Below are 20,649 nucleotides of genomic sequence, written 5' to 3'. Positions count from 1 at the left end.
GCTGCCGCTGCCACTCATCCAGGCAGCTAATCTAAATAGTCATTCCCCTTTCGAATAATCTGTTCCTATTGGGACCCCAGCGCCAGCCTATACATAGCCTAAACGCCCATTTTGTAGGGACTACATTACCCAAATGCCTCAGGAGTGTGGCGCGGCCATCTTAATATGTGAAAAACGGACTACAGGGACAAGAATGTCCCAATTTACCATATGTGCCCATACAGTTGGAAAAAATCAGTATAAACTATTCATGGCTCCGGGTCTGAATAAAACTGCCTATTACGAATTTTAAACATGAATAATAATAAAAAATAAAAATATTAAATTAAAATTAAATTAGATTAATACCTATCTCAACTTTCTGCCCACCCAGCGGTGGGGATCCTATCACTACAGGTAATGCATACGTCACAATATATATAAAGAGTGCCAACCTGGGATCCACTATGCCCCAAGGTGACACAGGGACAAAGAAGGGGGAAAAAAAAATGTGTAGAAAAGAACCACCTACAAAAATGGAAATTCTGTTCCAATACAGATATATATAGCAGCTCATGAAGTCAGCCACCACAGTTAACACTTTCATAATATTTGTATAACATTGAGCATCTAAGTTCCCACCCAAAATAACCATAACACCAACACATAAATGCCCAATGGCACTTTTCATAACATCAATTTCTTAAAAATATATATATAAATGACACCCTACTTATGGTCTCCAAACTATGTGGTCAGACACAGCTTAGAGGCCTTACCTATGGTCTCCAAGCTATGTGGTCAGACATCACACACTCCCCATAACACTAACATTACACCAAGATTTACTAATACACCATGTTTCTACTACCCCCATCCCTAGTGATGTTTTCAGTCATCTGATATGAAACAATTTATGTCAAGTTCCACGTTCAAACCGCCAGGTGTTAGGGTTTTTAAATCATAAATCCATCTGGTTTCAAATTTTGAGATCTCTCTAATTTTATGGCAGCCCCTCCACTTGGTAGTGAGTTTTTGTACTCCACAGAATTTTAGAAGGCCCGGATCCCTATTATGTTTTTCCAAGAAATGTTTAGAGACACTATTTCTGGCAGCACTACAGGACAATTACTTGACTCAAATGGTAACGGAACCAACAAGGGGGAATGCGTTACTGGATCTGATCATTTCGAATAGACCAGATAATGTAACAAATGTGCAGGTTCAAGAACATTTGGGAAATAGTGATCACAACATGATAACGTTTGATCTGGTGACTGATAGGCCACGGGGCAGCGGGACCACTAAAACTATGAATTTTAGAAAAGCAAAGTTCAATCAAATTAGGCAGGCACTAAGTTTGGTGAACTGGGATAATGTACTACAAGGGGACGACACTGAAGGGAAATGGCAAGCTTTTAAACGTATTCTCAATCAATATTGTAGTATGTATATCCCATATGGAAACAAAATGTCTAGGAATAAAAAAAGGCCTCTATGGATGAATAGAAAGGTTAGAGATAAAATGAAGAGGAAAAAGAATGCCTATAAGGTCCTAAAACAGGAGGGGTCCGAGGCTGCACTCAGCAATTACAAGGAGTGCAATAAAAATTGTAAAAAAGAAATTAGGCTGGCAAAGATCGAAGCTGAAAATCAAATCGCTAGGGATATCAAATCTAACCCAAAAAAGTTTTACAAGTACATCAACTCTAAAAAAAGAAAGGTTGACTGTATAGGACTCCTAAAGGATGAAGGTGGAAACTCAATGGTGGATGACCAAGGTAAGGCAGAGTTATTAAATGCTTTCTTTGCTTCTGTCTTTACAAAGGAAACAGCACTGTTGCAAATTACAGAGGCGGAAGAGTCTCAATCTTCTAACTGTAATATTAAATACTTAACGCAGGAAGAAGTAAAGGCAAGACTAAATAAATTAAAAATAGACAAGGCACCTGGCCCGGATGGCATGCATCCTCGGGTCCTAAGGGAATTAAGTTCAGTTATAGATAAACCCCTTTATCTTATCTTTTGTGACTCTCTTGCAACTGGCAGAGTCCCAGTGGATTGGCGTACAGCCCACGTTTTCCCATTATTTAAGAAGGGCAAAAAATCAGATCCAGGAAATTATAGACCTGTAAGCTTAACATCAGTTGTATGCAAACTATTTGAGGGGTTACTAAGAGATACTATACATGACTTCATAGTAGAAAATAATCTTATTTCTTAGCATCAACATGGGTTTACTAAAGACAGGTCCTGTTTGACTAACATGCTCAGCTTTTATGAGGTAGTGAATGCTAATATGGATATTGGGAATGCTGTAGATGTGATATACTTAGACTTTGCTAAGGCCTTCGACACTGTTCCCCACAAAAGTCTGGTGCAAAAGATGAGGATGCAAGGACTGGGGAAGAGTCTGTGTTCATGGATAGGGAACTGGCTAATGGACAGAAAACAAAGAGTTGTGGTCAATGGATCATACTCAAAATGGGAGACTGTTAGCAGTGGGGTCCCACAGGGGTCTATACTGGGTCCAGTGCTCTTCAATTTATTTATTAATGACCTAGTGGATACAGTAGTGAGCAATGTTGCTATTTTTGCAGATGATACAAAATTGTGCAGAATCATCAACTCTAAGGAAGATAGTGTTATATTGCAACAGGATCTGGATAGGATGGCTATATGGGCACATACATGGCAGATGAAATTCAATGTTGACAAATGTAAAGTCATGCATTTTGGTCGTACCAATGGTCTAACACCATACAAAATAAATGGGATACAGTTGGGAACATCAAACTTGGAGAAGGACTTAGGAGTACTCATCGACAACAAGTTAAATAATCGTACTCAATGCCAAGCCGCTGCAGCTAAAGCTAACAAAATTTTGGGATGCATTAAAAGGGAAATAAAAACTCGAGATGCTAGCATAATATTGCCCCTGTTTAACTCTCTAGTAAGGCCACATCTGGAATATGGAATTCAGTTCTGGGCACCACATTACAAAAAAGATATTGCAGTTTTAGAGCAGGTGCAGAGACGAGCAACAAAATTGATACGTGGGATGGAAGGTCTCACTTACCAAGAAAGGTTAGATAAACTGGGTTTATTTAGTCTAGAGAAAAGACGCCTTAGAGGAGATCTAATTAACATGCATAAATACATCAGAGGGCAATATAATAGCTTAGCGGATGAGCTTTTTGTCCCTAGGCCTTCTCAAAGGACTAGAGGACATGATCTGCGCATGGAGGAAAAACGTTTTAGCCATTTATTTAGGAAAGGGTTCTTTACAGTAAGAGTGATTAAGATGTGGAATGCATTGCCACAGGAAGTCGTTATGGCAAACTCTATACCTGCATTTAAAGGGGGCTTAGATGCTTTCCTTGCGTTGAATGACATCCATGGCTACAATTACTAGGTAATGCCAATGATGTTGATCCAGGGATTTTATCTGATTGCCATCTGGAGTCGGGAAGGAATTTTTACCTTGTAAGGGTTTTTTCGCCTTCCTCTGGATCAACAGGGATATGTGAGGGAGCAGGCTGGAGTTGTACTTTGTACTGGTTGAACTCGATGGACGTATGTCTTTTTTCAACCAAAGTAACTATGTAACTATGTAACTATGCCCCCCAAATCCCCTAGCTATATTATTAATATGCTCCCCCACTCTCTTCTTTAATGTCCTTTTAGTGCGGCCCACATATTGTAGGCCGCACGGACACCACAATAAATAAACTACATGAGTGCTGCTACAGTGGATGAATTCTCTAATTTTATAGCTCCTACCTGTTTGTGAGGAAACTACCTCCTTCATTCTTATACCCTGTGCCCTTTCACAGGTTACACATTGATGGCATGGATAGAAACCCATATTCCCCCATGCATCAGTTTTGTTCTTAATTGATGGGCCATCAATATATGTTTTGACCAACTTTTGTTGTAAATTTTTTGCCCGTCTGTACACAAATTTCGGTCTTTCCGGTATTGTTCTTCCCAAAATAGGGTCATTTCTTAAAAGACACCAATGTTTTCTGTAGATCCTCTCAACCTGTTTATACTGTGAGTTATAATCCATCATGACCGCATAATCAAAGGCACTGGACCTGCCATTAAAGTCCCCCTTATTCTGTAAAAATCTATCTCTCTGTGTGTTCAAAACTCCAGCCGATATCTGTTCTAGATACTCTCTATTGTATCCCTTCTCCACAAAACGCTCTATGAGCATTTCTGCTTGTATGATATAGTCTGTCTCAGTGCTACAATTTCTCCGAATTCTACTTAGTTGACCTTTAGGGATGTTTTGCATCCAGTGTGGATGATGGCAGCTTCGTGTGGGGATGTATGAATTCCTGTCAGTTTTTTTAAAGAATGTTTTTGTCCCCAATATACCACTCCTTTTCATCACCACCACATCCAAAAATTCAATTTCATCTGGACTACATTTCATTGTCAATTCAATCCCCAAATCATTATCATTGATCCATTGTATATACTGCCCCAACTGTTCTCTATTCCCACTCCAAATCCAAAACAGGTCGTCTATAAAACGTCTCCAGTTGGAAACCCTGCTGCTCTCCTGCATTCTTAAGATCTTTCTTTCCCATTGGTCCATAAAGATATTGGCCACACTTGGGGCAAATTTTGCCCCCATAGCACATCCGACAGCCTGCACATAATATGTACCATTGTACCAAAAATAATTATGTGTCAAACAAAATTTCAACAGTTGCAAAATAAACCCAATCTGATCATCCCCTATTTGGCCATATTCAGTCAAGGCCTCTCTGACAGCCTCCAGTGCCTTTCCATGCGGAATAATGGTATACAGCGCCGTTACATCCGCCGTCACAAGAATATCTCCATCATCAATTTTTAAACCATTAATCACCTGTAAAAAGTTTTTGGTGTCCCTTAACAAATACGGTAAAGATCCAACCACTGGCTGCAAAAAAGTATCCACATACTCACCTATTCTTTGACTCAGTGACCCTATACCACTAACTATAGGGCGTCCGGGTGGGCTTGTCTGACTCTTGTGAATTTTTGGATTAATATATATAACTGGAATCCGTGGGGCATCCACCATTAAATATCGGAACTCAGCATCATTCAGGATTTCCTTCTCCAACCCCCCTCTTAATAGCTTCCTCAATTCCTCCATATACTCCCTGGTGGGGTCTCCCCTTAATTTTCTGTAAGTGACTTGGTCATCAAGAATGTTGTCCATTTCCTGCGTATACTGGTCACGGTGCATAATAACCACCCCTCCCCCTTTATCAGCTGGCCTTATCAGGATTTCCTTTTTTTCACTCAGTTCTCTTATGAGGTGATTTTCAGCCTTATAATTGTTTGTATGTAATTCTTCAATATCCCTAAGTACCATATTCTTAAAACTCACTACCGTGCTGTTCTTAGACATATCAGGTGGATTGAACGTGGACCGATTTTTTAACGTGGTGTGTACATATTGTGAGCCAATCCCTCCCCTATTGCTCCTGCTGGTGGGTCCCTCTTTCGCCAGGAAGTACTTTTTAATGTTCATCTTCCGCACAAACTTATGAGTATCAATATAAACACCAAACTTGTTGACACCCTGTTGTGGTGCATATTTTAAACCTTTATCAAGAATTTTCATTTCTCCTCTGGTTAGCGGTATTCCACTGATGTTAAAAATGCCTTTCCCATTTATCTCCTTCTTTTCAGATCTCCCCCCTCTTCTTCCTCGTCTGCATCTCTTTTTCGTGTATTCCTCATTAAATAATCTGTTTCCTCCCATCTTCCCTCTTCCCCCCTTCTGTTCCCTAAAAAATGGTGGTGGGTTACTTCATCGACTTCTCGTTCCAGGGGTTCATATCTGTTATATGTGAGCAATCCTTCTCTTTTCTCCCTTTCCTCCCAGCTGCCCTTGGCCGGTGGTTTCCTATATGGGCTGTGGGGTCTTGTACGTGGTAAATTGCTAAAGGATTCCCCACTATATCCCCCTTGGGGTCCCCTGCCTCCTCTAAACCCTCTGCCTCTGTTGTATCGGGGAATTTCCCACTTATCATCTCTATTTGATCTGAACTCTCTTCTATTAGGTGAGTCATACATACCTCTCCCTTGATAGGGTCCTCTAGCAGGTCTCCTGGGTATTGCACCTCTCTCCCACTGAGCATCAGGCATTACATGCGCCCCCTCACCTGGAGGAAGAAAAGTTTGCTGGCAAGGCCAAAAGCGCTTTCTGCTGATCTGAGAGGATTGGCTTATTTTCTGGTGAGCGTATAGTGTTACCACTTTGTCGATTGATGCAAGGCTGTGGACATTACGCATACAAGTGGGGTTATACTGGAGAAACCAACTGTATTTGTTATTACGGACATTATTTTATGCTCAAAAGGCGGACGTTTATTTAAAGTGTTAGTCATTAGCAATGCATGTATAAGAAATATCTGTTGAGCGCTCTGTCTTTTCTACATTTTGTGATATCTTTGAGGTGTAACACACACTTTTTATGCAGATAGCGACCCAGATTTGAGAATAATTTTATTCATAGGCATTTTTGAAACCTCCAGGTGCTAATAAGGGTTAAGCAGTGAGGAGCGCACAGGTATTTGAATATTGATATTAACTAGAGTGTGTTATAAACCAGTGCGGCAAACTCATGATGGAAGTATTTGAACTCAGAAATAGAGGAATTATAGATCTGGATAAGGTTTTTGTTAAAGAGCCAGATCCCAACCAGCAAAGCACGGATGGTCTGTTTAGGACATTACAACATCTGATGATTAAGGAGACTAATGCCTGGTGGGATCTGGCTAGCTTAAAAAAGCAGGCTACTGAAGGTATAATCCCCAGGAGATTTAGGTGGGATATCCTACCTAATGATGGTGAGGAAAATGATGATAATGATAGAGAGCTGGGTGAGTTCCTGAATAATTGCGGGATCAATCTCCTAAAAATATTAGCTAAGAGAAAGCAAAACCGGCTTGATAGGCTGGGGAGGGAAATTGAGGCCATCAAAACCAAATTGGAACCTTTTAAGGAAGATGAGGATATTAAGAGCTGTGCAGCATTATTAAGTAAGGTTGTGCAGAAATGTGAAAAAGAGGTGTGTGAGATTAGAACTAATCGATTCCAGAATGACTGGCAGGAATATAAAAAGAAAACTGCTTACAAATGGCAAGTAGAACAGAATAAAAGGAAAAGGAAAGAGGAGGAGACTCAAAGGTCAAGTGAAAATCAATTAGAAGACCATGGAAGTGATCATAGGAGTGTAGTTCAAGACCCCATGTATGAAGGAGAGGGGGCGCATGTAATGCCTGATGCTCAGTGGGAGAGAGGTGCAATACCCAGGAGACCTGCTAGAGGACCCTATCAAGGGAGAGGTATGTATGACTCACCTAATAGAAGAGAGTTCAGATCAAATAGAGATGATAAGTGGGAAATTCCCCGATACAACAGAGGCAGAGGGTTTAGAGGAGGCAGGGGACCCCAAGGGGGATATAGTGGGGAATCCTTTAGCAATTTACCACGTACAAGACCCCACAGCCCATATAGGAAACCACCGGCCAAGGGCAGCAGGGAGGAAAGGGAGAAAAGAGAAGGATTGCTCACATATAACAGATATGAACCCCTGGAACGAGAAGTCGATGAAGTAACCCACCACCATTTTTTAGGGAACAGAAGGGGGGAAGAGGGAAGATGGGAGGAAACAGATTATTTAATGAGGAATACACGAAAAAGAGATGCAGACGAGGAAGAAGAGGGGGGAGATCTGAAAAGAAGGAGATAAATGGGAAAGGCATTTTTAACATCAGTGGAATACCGCTAACCAGAGGAGAAATGAAAATTCTTGATAAAGGTTTAAAATATGCACCACAACAGGGTGTCAACAAGTTTGGTGTTTATATTGATACTCATAAGTTTGTGCGGAAGATGAACATTAAAAAGTACTTCCTGGCGAAAGAGGGACCCACCAGCAGGAGCAATAGGGGAGGGATTGGCTCACAATATGTACACACCACGTTAAAAAATCGGTCCACGTTCAATCCACCTGATATGTCTAAGAACAGCACGGTAGTGAGTTTTAAGAATATGGTACTTAGGGATATTGAAGAATTACATACAAACAATTATAAGGCTGAAAATCACCTCATAAGAGAACTGAGTGAAAAAAAGGAAATCCTGATAAGGCCAGCTGATAAAGGGGGAGGGGTGGTTATTATGCACCGTGACCAGTATACGCAGGAAATGGACAACATTCTTGATGACCAAGTCACTTACAGAAAATTAAGGGGAGACCCCACCAGGGAGTATATGGAGGAATTGAGGAAGCTATTAAGAGGGGGGTTGGAGAAGGAAATCCTGAATGATGCTGAGTTCCGATATTTAATGGTGGATGCCCCACGGATTCCAGTTATATATATTAATCCAAAAATTCACAAGAGTCAGACAAGCCCACCCGGACGCCCTATAGTTAGTGGTATAGGGTCACTGAGTCAAAGAATAGGTGAGTATGTGGATACTTTTTTGCAGCCAGTGGTTGGATCTTTACCGTATTTGTTAAGGGACACCAAAAACTTTTTACAGGTGATTAATGGTTTAAAAATTGATGATGGAGATATTCTTGTGACGGCGGATGTAACGGCGCTGTATACCATTATTCCGCATGGAAAGGCACTGGAGGCTGTCAGAGAGGCCTTGACTGAATATGGCCAAATAGGGGATGATCAGATTGGGTTTATTTTGCAACTGTTGAAATTTTGTTTGACACATAATTATTTTTGGTACAATGGTACATATTATGTGCAGGCTGTCGGATGTGCTATGGGGGCAAAATTTGCCCCAAGTGTGGCCAATATCTTTATGGACCAATGGGAAAGAAAGATCTTAAGAATGCAGGAAAGCAGCAGGGTTTCCAACTGGAGACGTTTTATAGACGACCTGTTTTGGATTTGGAGTGGGAATAGAGAACAGTTGGGGCAGTATATACAATGGATCAATGATAATGATTTGGGGATTGAATTGACAATGAAATGTAGTCCAGATGAAATTGAATTTTTGGATGTGGTGGTGATGAAAAGGAGTGGTATATTGGGGACAAAAACATTCTTTAAAAAAACTGACAGGAATTCATACATCCCCACACGAAGCTGCCATCATCCACACTGGATGCAAAACATCCCTAAAGGTCAACTAAGTAGAATTCGGAGAAATTGTAGCACTGAGACAGACTATATCATACAAGCAGAAATGCTCATAGAGCGTTTTGTGGAGAAGGGATACAATAGAGAGTATCTAGAACAGATATCGGCTGGAGTTTTGAACACACAGAGAGATCGATTTTTACAGAATAAGGGGGACTTTAATGGCAGGTCCAGTGCCTTTGATTATGCGGTCATGATGGATTATAACTCACAGTATAAACAGGTTGAGAGGATCTACAGAAAACATTGGTGTCTTTTAAGAAATGACCCTATTTTGGGAAGAACAATACCGGAAAGACCGAAATTTGTGTACAGACGGGCAAAAAATTTACAACAAAAGTTGGTCAAAACATATATTGATGGCCCATCAATTAAGAACAAAACTGATGCATGGGGGAATATGGGTTTCTATCCATGCCATCAATGTGTAACCTGTGAAAGGGCACAGGGTATAAGAATGAAGGAGGTAGTTTCCTCACAAACAGGTAGGAGCTATAAAATTAGAGAATTCATCCACTGTAGCAGCACTCATGTAGTTTATTTATTGTGGTGTCCGTGCGGCCTACAATATGTGGGCCGCACTAAAAGGACATTAAAGAAGAGAGTGGGGGAGCATATTAATAATATAGCTAGGGGATTTGGGGGGCATAGTGTCTCTAAACATTTCTTGGAAAAACATAATAGGGATCCGGGCCTTCTAAAATTCTGTGGAGTACAAAAACTCACTACCAAGTGGAGGGGCTGCCATAAAATTAGAGAGATCTCAAAATTTGAAACCAGATGGATTTATGATTTAAAAACCCTAACACCTGGCGGTTTGAACGTGGAACTTGACATAAATTGTTTCATATCAGATGACTGAAAACATCACTAGGGATGGGGGTAGTAGAAACATGGTGTATTAGTAAATCTTGGTGTAATGTTAGTGTTATGGGGAGTGTGTGATGTCTGACCACATAGCTTGGAGACCATAGGTAAGGCCTCTAAGCTGTGTCTGACCACATAGTTTGGAGACCATAAGTAGGGTGTCATTTATATATATATTTTTAAGAAATTGATGTTATGAAAAGTGCCATTGGGCATTTATGTGTTGGTGTTATGGTTATTTTGGGTGGGAACTTAGATGCTCAATGTTATACAAATATTATGAAAGTGTTAACTGTGGTGGCTGACTTCATGAGCTGCTATATATATCTGTATTGGAACAGAATTTCCATTTTTGTAGGTGGTTCTTTTCTACACATTTTTTTTCCCCCTTCTTTGTCCCTGTGTCACCTTGGGGCATAGTGGATCCCAGGTTGGCACTCTTTATATATATTGTGACGTATGCATTACCTGTAGTGATAGGATCCCCACCGCTGGGTGGGCAGAAAGTTGAGATAGGTATTAATCTAATTTAATTTTAATTTAATATTTTTATTTTTTATTATTATTCATGTTTAAAATTCGTAATAGGCAGTTTTATTCAGACCCGGAGCCATGAATAGTTTATACTGATTTTTTCCAACTGTATGGGCACATATGGCAAATTGGGACATTCTTGTCCCTGTAGTCCGTTTTTCACATATTAAGATGGCCGCGCCACACTCCTGAGGCATTTGGGTAATGTAGTCCCTACAAAATGGGCGTTTAGGCTATGTATAGGCTGGCGCTGGGGTCCCAATAGGAACAGATTATTCGAAAGGGGAATGACTATTTAGATTAGCTGCCTGGATGAGTGGCAGCGGCAGCGGCGAATGAATACAGCTTAAACAGCCGATCATGTGAGTTAATGGTAAACTGAACATGTGACAGACGGGGAGGATACTTATAGCGTCTCCCAGCTCTGATAGGCCAAGCCCCTGATGAGTCGATTGGACGAAACTAGTAGGGCGTGGCCGAAGGAGCTGTTGAGACGCTGGAGGATTTTATGATACTGATTTTATATGCGCATTTTATCTACTTAAATGTAAGTGCACTACTTTTTATGAAGCAAACAATAAAACGGAATTACGCTATGGTCGACTGTGTTTGAGTCCTAGGAGATATACCTGCCAGGAAATTGGATTTGAGCTGTTATCACACGCTGCATTGCTGGTCTGTTGCGGGTCGGCCCGTGCATCTGGTGAGCGCTTGGTGTGTCTGTATGGTGGAGGCACGCTGGGTGACACTATTGGCGTAATGTTGCACTGGGTGGAATACTGACCAGATGATATTACACTATTGTCGCTGTGTTTTATATCTTTTATTTATGGTGGAACCCTGACACACTTTGAAGAGTGGAGGAAGAAAAGTTTGCTGGCAAGGCCAAAAGCGCTTTCTGCTGATCTGAGAGGATTGGCTTATTTTCTGGTGAGCGTATAGTGTTACCACTTTGTCGATTGATGCAAGGCTGTGGACATTACGCATACAAGTGGGGTTATACTGGAGAAACCAACTGTATTTGTTATTACGGACATTATTTTATGCTCAAAAGGCGGACGTTTATTTAAAGTGTTAGTCATTAGCAATGCATGTATAAGAAATATCTGTTGAGCGCTCTGTCTTTTCTACATTTTGTGATATCTTTGAGGTGTAACACACACTTTTTATGCAGATAGCGACCCAGATTTGAGAATAATTTTATTCATAGGCATTTTTGAAACCTCCAGGTGCTAATAAGGGTTAAGCAGTGAGGAGCGCACAGGTATTTGAATATTGATAATCAGCCTGATAGATTGTCTTCACACTGTGACAATTTGTCATGCATTGCCCCATAAGTTCCCCCCCGCCCCATAACAACAGAACTAGCGACGCCTCCATACAGTACTTAGCCTAGAACTGTTACTCAAGAGATCGAGTCTCAAAAAGTCTTTGTACATTGGTAAGAATCTCAAGGGTGGCCATACATCATGCAATCTTAACTGTGCAATCTTACCAAATTTCTTTAGTGTAAGAGCCAAGAGATTGAGAATACTTTTAACAGACTGTTTAGGTAAGCACTCATGCTACATGAAAGTGGTAAGATTGTGCAGTCAAGATTGTACAGTTTATGCCCAGTTCAGTTAGACCATTCTTGACCATTCTACTTATTCCAGTTAAATGATACAAACAGTATAACATGCAGGGAGAGTGTCAGTACCCTAGCCAGGTAAGGCAGGATTTATTTTACTTACAAAGAGAGAATCCAACACAGAAACTTCAACAGGTTGAGCTCTCACATTTATGCGACAGTCATCAATGCTTATAGTGTGATCCTTCTTTGAGATTATTTCAGCAGCAACTAAAAAAAAATAAAAAAAAATAGATATGTTTGTTTTAATGAAATACTGTAAATGTGTCAGTGAGGGAGTGTAACCACTTCCCGTCCCTCGGGGCGAGTAACTACGTCCCTGCAAAATGCCATATCTCTGTGCAGGGACGTAGCTACAATGACCCTTCTCGCTCGCCCCAATACCCCTCCCCCCCCCCCCCCCCCCCCCATGCTTGCTCCAGCAATTGTTACCACTGCTAATTGTTAGCCGGGAGATGACTTTGTTCCCATTCATTGATCTAAGTCCCCATGTGAATGACTGCAGCCGTATATGAAATGGTGGCGCCATTCACAAAAACGATGCTTACACATCCAATTTAAAAAAAAAAGAACATAAATAGTTACCTTAGGGACTGAACTTTTTTTTAATATGTATGTCAAGAGGGTATATTACTGTTACTTTATAAATTATAGGCTTGTAATTAGGGATGGACACAAAACTGAAAAAATGCACCTTTATTTCCAAATAAAATATAGGCACCATACATTGTACTAGGGAAAAAATTTAAACGTTTCAATAACCAGGACACATGGGCAACTAAAATGTGTGGGTTTTAATTACGGTAGCATGTATTATTTTAAAACTATAATGGCCAAAAACTGATAAATAATGATTTATTTTTCCTGTTAAAACACATTTAGAATAAAGTAATTCTTAGCAATAAGTACCCCCCGAAAGAATGCATAGTTTGTGGCAGAAAAACAAGCTATAGATTGTTTCGTTGTGATAAGTAGTAATAAAGTTATAGGCGAATAAATGGAAGGAGCGCTGAAAGGTAAAAATTGATCTGGATTTTTAAGGGGAAAAACCCTTGGAGGTGAAGTGGTAAAGAAAAGTTAAGAAAAGCTAAGTAAAAAGCAAAGCCTTGTAAACTGCAAATCGCAATTGCGATTTGCAATTCCGATTTGTGATTTTCACTGGACGCTAGCAACACAAAAAGAAAAACACAGAAAAAAATGCAGCATGCAGGACTTTTTTTAATCACCTCAAAAACAGTAATCGCATGTAAAATTGCATCAAATTCCGAATCGCATTTAGTGCAAAAGAGCCTTAAATTGATTTCTGCATACAACAGTAGTGAATAAAATAGAGAGAATGGCAAGAGTTAAATTTGAAGCATAAACATTTTTAACCCCCCACCCCCAAAAAAAGTAAATAAAAATAAATAAACCTGACCTCATGCCTACAGCTCCCCCTGTTGTCCCTTCTGCCCCTGCTATCTATGTAAATGCCCCTGCAGCAGCCTCTTCTGGGTCGCCAGAGTTAGGCACTACTGCGCAGAGGTATAGAGAAAGAGGAATCGTCTGGGCGAGAGAAGAGAGATAGAGGAATCGTCTGACTAAACTTACCAGATGGCTCTTGGAAGGTGATGAGGGCAGATCCTCCATCAATAGGATATTTTATATTGTGCTTGACTACCAAACCCCCAGTGTTGTTGCTTACAGTCCTCTTGAAGACCATGGGCCTCTGCATTCCAGAGGAGGAAACCTGCACAAAAATAAGGTCAACCAGATAAGGCAGTTTCACATATAAAAAATTAATAAATCACTTACTGACTATAATATGCACCTAGGTTTAGAGGCCAAAATCAGGGAAAAAAATAACACTAATACTGGTGTAGCTATGGATCAAGGGCGTCTTATGGACATTTTCCCCAAAACTGTCTCTAAGCTACTCTATCTACACTGACCAGCAACACTACACTAACCCCAGGTACACAACAATACTACACTACACTAACCCCTGCTGCCCCACTAACTAAGCTACACTACAGTACACTCTGATCTCATCCGATATTGGCGCCGCGCTCCTTTACCCCTCGCTCTGGTCCTGCTGATAGACGACCTCCTCTTCTCCTCCTGCAGTTCTGACATGGCTGTACACTGTGGCCGCATGCCGCTATACAGCTCTAGGTCCTCCACTCCACTTGTACCCTCTGTACTTCTCTATTGGTTCTCTAACATCAGAAACACGTGTGCGCTGGGGTCATGCTCGCACATCATGCGTGACCATGAAGCACGTGCACTGCAGGTGTTACAGTAACAGAACCAATACAGAAGTACTGAGGCCGGGCAGAGTGGAGGACCCAGAGCTGAATAGTGGCAGGCAACTGCAGTGTACAGCCTTGTCAGAGCTGCAGGAGAAGAGTTTCTATGAGCAGAACCAAGGCAAGGCAGAGAGGAGGATCAGGTAACATCTTCCCTGCGCACTCTGCACAACATTTTAACCCACTTTGTCTCCTCAGTATTGTGGAATAAAAAGTGCATCTTATATTCCGAAAAAAATCAATATATATACACACACATACTGTATATATATATATATATATATATATATATATATATATCATTTTCAAAAAATTAGCATATTGTGATAAAGTTCACTCAAACATTAGACTTTCATATATTTTAGATTCATTACACACAACTGAAGTGGTTGAAAGCCTTTTATTGTTTTAATATTGATGATTTTGTCATACAGCTCATGAAAACCCAAAATTCCTATCTCAAAAAATTAGCATATTTCATCCGACCAATAAAAGAAAAGTGTTTTTAAAACAAAAAAAGCCAACCTTCAAATAATTATGCTCAGTTATGCACTCAGTACTTGGTCGGGAATCCTTTTGCAGAAATGACTGCTTCAATGCGGCGTGGCATGGAGGCAATCAGCCTGTGGCACTGCTCAGGGGTTATGGAGGCCCAGGATGCTTCGATAGCGGCCTTAAACTCATCCAGAGTGTTGGGTCTTGCGTCTCTCAACTTTCTCTTCGCAATATCCCACAGATTCTCTATGGGGTTCAGGTCAGGAAAGTTGGCAGGCCAATTGACCACAGTAATACCATGGTCAGTAAACCATTTACCAGTGGTTTTGCCACTGTGAGCAGGTGCCAGGTCGGGCTGAAAAATGAAATCTTCATCTCCATAAAGCTTTTCAGCAGATGGAAGCATGAAGTGCTCCAAAATCTCCTGATAGCTAGCTGTATTGACCCTGCCCTTGATAAAACACAGTGAACCAACACCAGCAGCTGACATGGCACCCCAGACCATCACTGACTGCGGGTACTTGACACTGGACTTCAGGCATTTTGGCATTTCCCTCTCCCCAGTCTTCCTCCAAACTCTGGCACCTTGATTTCCGAATGACATGCAAAAGTTGCTTTCATCCGAAAAAAGTACTTTGGACCACTGAGCATCAGTCCAGTGCGGCTTCTCTGTTGCCCAGGTCAGGCGCTTCTGCTGCTGTTTCTGCACCTGTAGCCCATTTCCTGCACATGCCTGTACACGGTGGCTCTGGATGTTTCTACTCCAGACTCAGTCCACTGCTTCCACAGGTCCCCCAAGGTCTGGAATCGGTCCTTCTCTACAATCTTCCTCAGGGTCCGGTCACCTCTTCTCGTTGTGCAGCGTTTTCTGCCACACTTTTTCCTTCCCACAGATTTCCCACTGAGGTGCCTTGATACAGCACTCTGGGAACACCCTATTCGTTCAGAAATTTCTTTCTGTGTCTTGCCCTCTTGCTTGAGGGTGCCAATGATGGCCTTCAGGTCGGCAGTCTTATCCATAATTGCGGTTTTGAGTAATGAACCAGGCTGGGGTTTTTTAAAAGCCTCAGGAATCTTTTGCAGGTGTTTAGAGTTAATTAGTTGATTCAGATGATTAGGTTAATAGCTCGTTTAGAGAACCTTTTCATGATATGCTAATTTTTTGAGATAGGAATTTCGGGTTTTCATGAGCTGTATGCCAAAATCATCAATATTAAAACAATAAAAGGCTTTCAACTACTTCAGTTGTGTGTAATGAATCTAAAATATATGAAAGTCTAATGTTTATGAGTACATTACAGAAAATAATGAACTTTTTCACAATATGCTAATTTTTTGAAAATGACCTGTATATATATATATATATATATATATATATATATATATATATATATATATATATAGTATATACAGTAGTTATTTGGGTTGAAAAAAAACATACGTCCATCAAGTTCAACCAGAGAACAAAGTACAACACCAACCTGCTCCCTCACATATCCCTGTTGATCCAGAGGAAGGCTAAAAACCCTTACAGGGCATGGTCCAATTAGCCCCAAAAGGGAAGAAATCCTTCCCGACTCCAGATGGCAATCAGATAAAATCCCTGGATCAACATCACTGGGCATTACCTAGTATTTGTAGCCATGGATGTCTTTCAACGCAAGGAAAGCATCTAAGCCCCCTTTAAATGCCGGTATAGAATTTGCCATAACTACTTCCTGTGGCAATGCATTCCACATCTTAATCACTCTTACTGTAATGAACCCTTTCCTAAATAAATGGCTAAAACGTTTTTCCTCCATGCGCAGATCATGTCCTCTAGTCCTTTGAGAAGGCCTAGGGACAAAAATCTCAATCTCAAAAATCACTTGTCCTGATATCGCACCCCATTACCGCCGCGCCCCGATCGACCACAACGGCCCAACATCCTGCAGCATGTCTGATCGATACATGCAACCAATTTCAGCCCAAAATTGGTTGCATTGTCGATCGGGCAGGTTCTTGGTGGTACGGTTTTCATACGATTCGATAATAATTATCAACTCAGATGGTCAATCAGCCACCAAGTTGATAGATGTATGGCCACCTTTACACCAAGTTGGTCCAATAGCTCAGAGAAGCTCTTTTGCATAGATAACAACTCAAGATAACACCAGAGAACAACTTAAGTGCTTTTTTGGCCAATGTTCCTGTACTACACATACAATTCATTATTTCGTATGTTTATTTTTGCTTCAGATTTGCATTAACTGTATAAAACATCAAATTGGTAAATACATAATCTTTTATTGAATGTCTCACCTCTTTCATGCGTTCTGTTTCTTCATCGAAAGAATCAATTATTTTCCTTATCTCCTTTATCTTTTGCTCCAGGCGTATGTTATCCTCCTTTATGCTCTCAAGGTTTGCCTGTAAAAAGTAAACATTAGCAATGTTAAGGAAGTTCTCCTCTCCCTGAAAAGACAATGGTGCATTTATATAAAGAGCTCATCATATGCTGCTGGAATTTTGTTAGACAATTTGTGAGCTGTAGAAGGGCCTGTGTTGTTGAGGTGTCATGAATGACTAATGATTACTAGTGATAAGTAAAATATTCTCCTAACAAGATAATTTGATTCAGGCTGTGTTCCCACTAGAGCGAATGCAGAATGGACACGGTAAGCGCTCCGTACATTTTGCATCTGCTTTTCACTATCTGCTTCTCGTTTGTCCGTCCGTTGCAATTGCCGCTCACCTGTCCCATCGCTGCTCGATCTGTCTATATTCAGCCCGTAGGATGGCAGGAGAATGGGGCTCTCCATAGGCTGCATTCATCCAATTCTTCCTAGCAACAGAGAGAATTTTCATTGGTCTACCATGAACCAATGAGAATTCTCCCTATTGCTGAGGATTCCCATTGGTCTTTTGCAGCCCAATGGGGATCCCCATGCTATTTCCCTGTGTACAGGCAGCAAGCGGCACTGACTGGCGTAGCTCGGGGCAGATACAGACGCATCCGCATGCCCAGGATTATTGCAGCCTGCACAGAAATGCGACCTCTTACTGCAAAGGATCCCGCGGATACGTTGCAGAGTGACAAGTGTGAACAGCTCCTATTTACTATAAAATAGGACCTGTTCACTGCCGTTTAGCAATGAGCGGTGAATAGACAAAAATGTCCGTTCTCTGCTCTAGTGGAAACACAACCTCACCCATGAGGTGGAAAATCGGGTTAGCAAACCATAGAATAATTAACATAATTTCTAATTAACCACTTGCCGACCAGGGGATTTTTCAAAGATCGGTGCTGCGTGGGCTCTGCAGCCCGCAGCACCGATCAGGAGTGCAGCAGGGCGATCAGACTACCCCCCTTTTTTCTCCACTAGGGCGATGTCCTGCTGGGGGGGTCTGATCGCCGCCGGCTGCATTTGCTTAGCGGGGGGGGGCTCTTCAAAGCCCCCCTCCGCAGCGTTCTCCGCCGTCTCGCCGCTCCCTCCCTCTCCCTCCCCCTGTGAGCTGCGCAGGACGGATTTCCGTCCTGCGCATTGAAGGATAGGCTTCAGCCTATCATGTGCCGGCGATCCCTGGCCAAGCAGAGGCCGGGGATCGCCGATCTGCCTAACGGCGCTGCTGCGCAGCAGCGCCGTATGATGTAAAACATCGGGGATTTCTTCCCCGCCTGTTTACATTTTGCCGGCGAGCCGCAATCGGCGGCTCTCTGGCTGTTCACGGAGACACCCTCCGTGAACTGACATGGAAAGGCCTGGTGACCCGCAGACGACCAGTTTACGCCAATCGGCGTTAGCTGGTCGTCAAGAGGTTAAATGGATCAACTGCCAGAAGATTTGATTTGCTAATGCCAACTTCTGTCTCCTCAATGTGGCTGGTTAGCATAGTAGAAAGATTTTTTTCTGCTCATAACTACCACTTTAATCACTAGTCAGTTCATAAATGGATGTACAGGCTGCCAATTGAAGCAATGGCACGGCAGTATAAAAGAGAATATACAAATCAGTGCCTATACAAATCAACATCCCCACTCTCAGGCCATTCACAATGAAAGGTAATAAATGAAATAAACGGTGCGTGTAGCAGCCGATTGTTAGGGTCAAGTGCCCATCAACTGCAAAAAGTAACGCGACTGAATGGGAGTAGAGTTGTCCCGAACAGTTCGGATGCAAACTTATTTGCGCAAACATTGGTGGTTCGCGTTTGCGTCGAAAACACGAACTTTATGGCGAGTCCGCCCCGCCCCTACACTACATCATTGGGCTAAACTTTGACCCTCTACATCACAGTCAGCAGACACATGACAGCCAATCAGGCTGCACTCCCACCTAGAGACTCCACCCCCCCTTATATAAGGCAGCTGCGTCGGCCATTATCTCACTCTGTGTTGCTGCAGTAGTGAGATAAGGGAGAGAAACCTGCTGCAGAGATAGGGTAAGCTTAGTTAGGCTCTTGTAGCTTGCTCCTAGCTGATATTTGTTGTTGAAAAGCACCACAAAAAGAGCTCTTTTCAGAGCTAATGTTCTTGTGAAGTCTTTTTTTTGTATGCCACTGACACTGCATTATACAGCCCTGTGTGTAGCAGCTGGCCCTTGCTAACTGCTATACTGTGCAAGGCCCAGCACATTCAGTGCCTAACTTTTCACTGCACCTGTGTGTGACAGCTGCGCATTTGTAATACCAGTCCGACCGTGCATACCGGTTCAAGTTCACTGCACCTGCGTGACAGCACGCAGTGTTATATACCAGTCACTGCATAACTGTTCACTGCACCTGTGTGTGTGACAGCTGCACATTGTATTGTTACCAGTCACTGCATACCTGTTCACTGCACCTGCGTGACAGCACGCAGTGTTATATACCAGTCACTGCATACCTGTTCACTGTACCTGTGTGTGACAGCTGCACATTTGTAATACCAGTTCGTGCATACCTTTCACTGCACCTGTGTAACAGCACATATCTTTATATACCAGTCACTGCATACCTGTTAACTGTACCTGTGTGTGACAGCTGCACATTTGTAATACCAGTCCGTGCATACCTTTCACTACACCTGTGTAACAGCACGCAGTTTTATATACTAGTCACTGCATACCTGTTCATTGCACCTGTGTAACCACACATTGTTGTACCAGCAGTCACTGCAACCTTTTCACTGCACCTGTGTAACTGCACATTGTTGTACCAGCAGTCACCTTTTCACTGCACCTGTGTAGCCGCACATTGTTGTACCAGCAGTCACCTTTTCAATGCCCCTGTGTAACCGCACATTGTATTAGTCAAGTCAGTGCATACCTTTCACTTCATCCCCCCCAATATGGACAAAACAACAGGCAGAGGCAGAGCCAGAGGCAGGCCACCCGGCAGGTCTGTTCGAGGTCGAGGTGGCGTGATTTCGTGCGGCCCTGGACCAAAGTACAGTGTTCAGAAGGCACGTGCCATTAACTCCCAAGATTGCCAGGACGTAGTTGACTATTTAGCACAGAACACCTCATCTTCCTCAGCTTCTGCACAGAACCGTGACATATCTTTCTCCGCAGCCACCACTGCTACTACTAGCACCACATCCGCCCCATTCCACACTCCGCAGGAGTTATTTGGTGGGGAATTAACTGATTCACAGCCATTCTTGTTGCAAGATGACGACGCTAAGCATGTTACACCACCACCTCATATGTCTGAG

At 42.1% G+C, this 20,649-nt stretch overlaps 1 protein-coding gene across 5 annotated transcripts in view; it reads right to left on the bottom strand.

Annotated features, from left to right (window-relative positions):
• IFI35 (interferon induced protein 35) overlaps nucleotides 1–20,649 on the bottom strand; it is a 98,975-nt gene that overhangs the window by 7,866 nt on the left and 70,460 nt on the right. For all 5 annotated transcript variants that reach the window (XM_068262043.1, XM_068262041.1, XM_068262042.1 and 2 more), the window contains 3 exons: nucleotides 17,277–17,384; nucleotides 13,783–13,921; nucleotides 12,296–12,402 (listed from right to left, as the gene is read on the bottom strand). In XM_068262043.1, the coding sequence (XP_068118144.1) occupies nucleotides 12,296–12,402; nucleotides 13,783–13,921; nucleotides 17,277–17,384 (354 nt within the window). The remainder of the gene's footprint in view (nucleotides 1–12,295; nucleotides 12,403–13,782; nucleotides 13,922–17,276; nucleotides 17,385–20,649) is intronic.

This window comes from Hyperolius riggenbachi, chromosome 12, assembly GCF_040937935.1.
Source record: "Hyperolius riggenbachi isolate aHypRig1 chromosome 12, aHypRig1.pri, whole genome shotgun sequence".
Lineage (NCBI taxonomy): Eukaryota > Metazoa > Chordata > Amphibia > Anura > Hyperoliidae > Hyperolius > Hyperolius riggenbachi.
The sequence above is the reverse complement of the archived record's forward strand: the minus strand, read 5'-3'. Positions and strand labels throughout refer to the sequence as shown.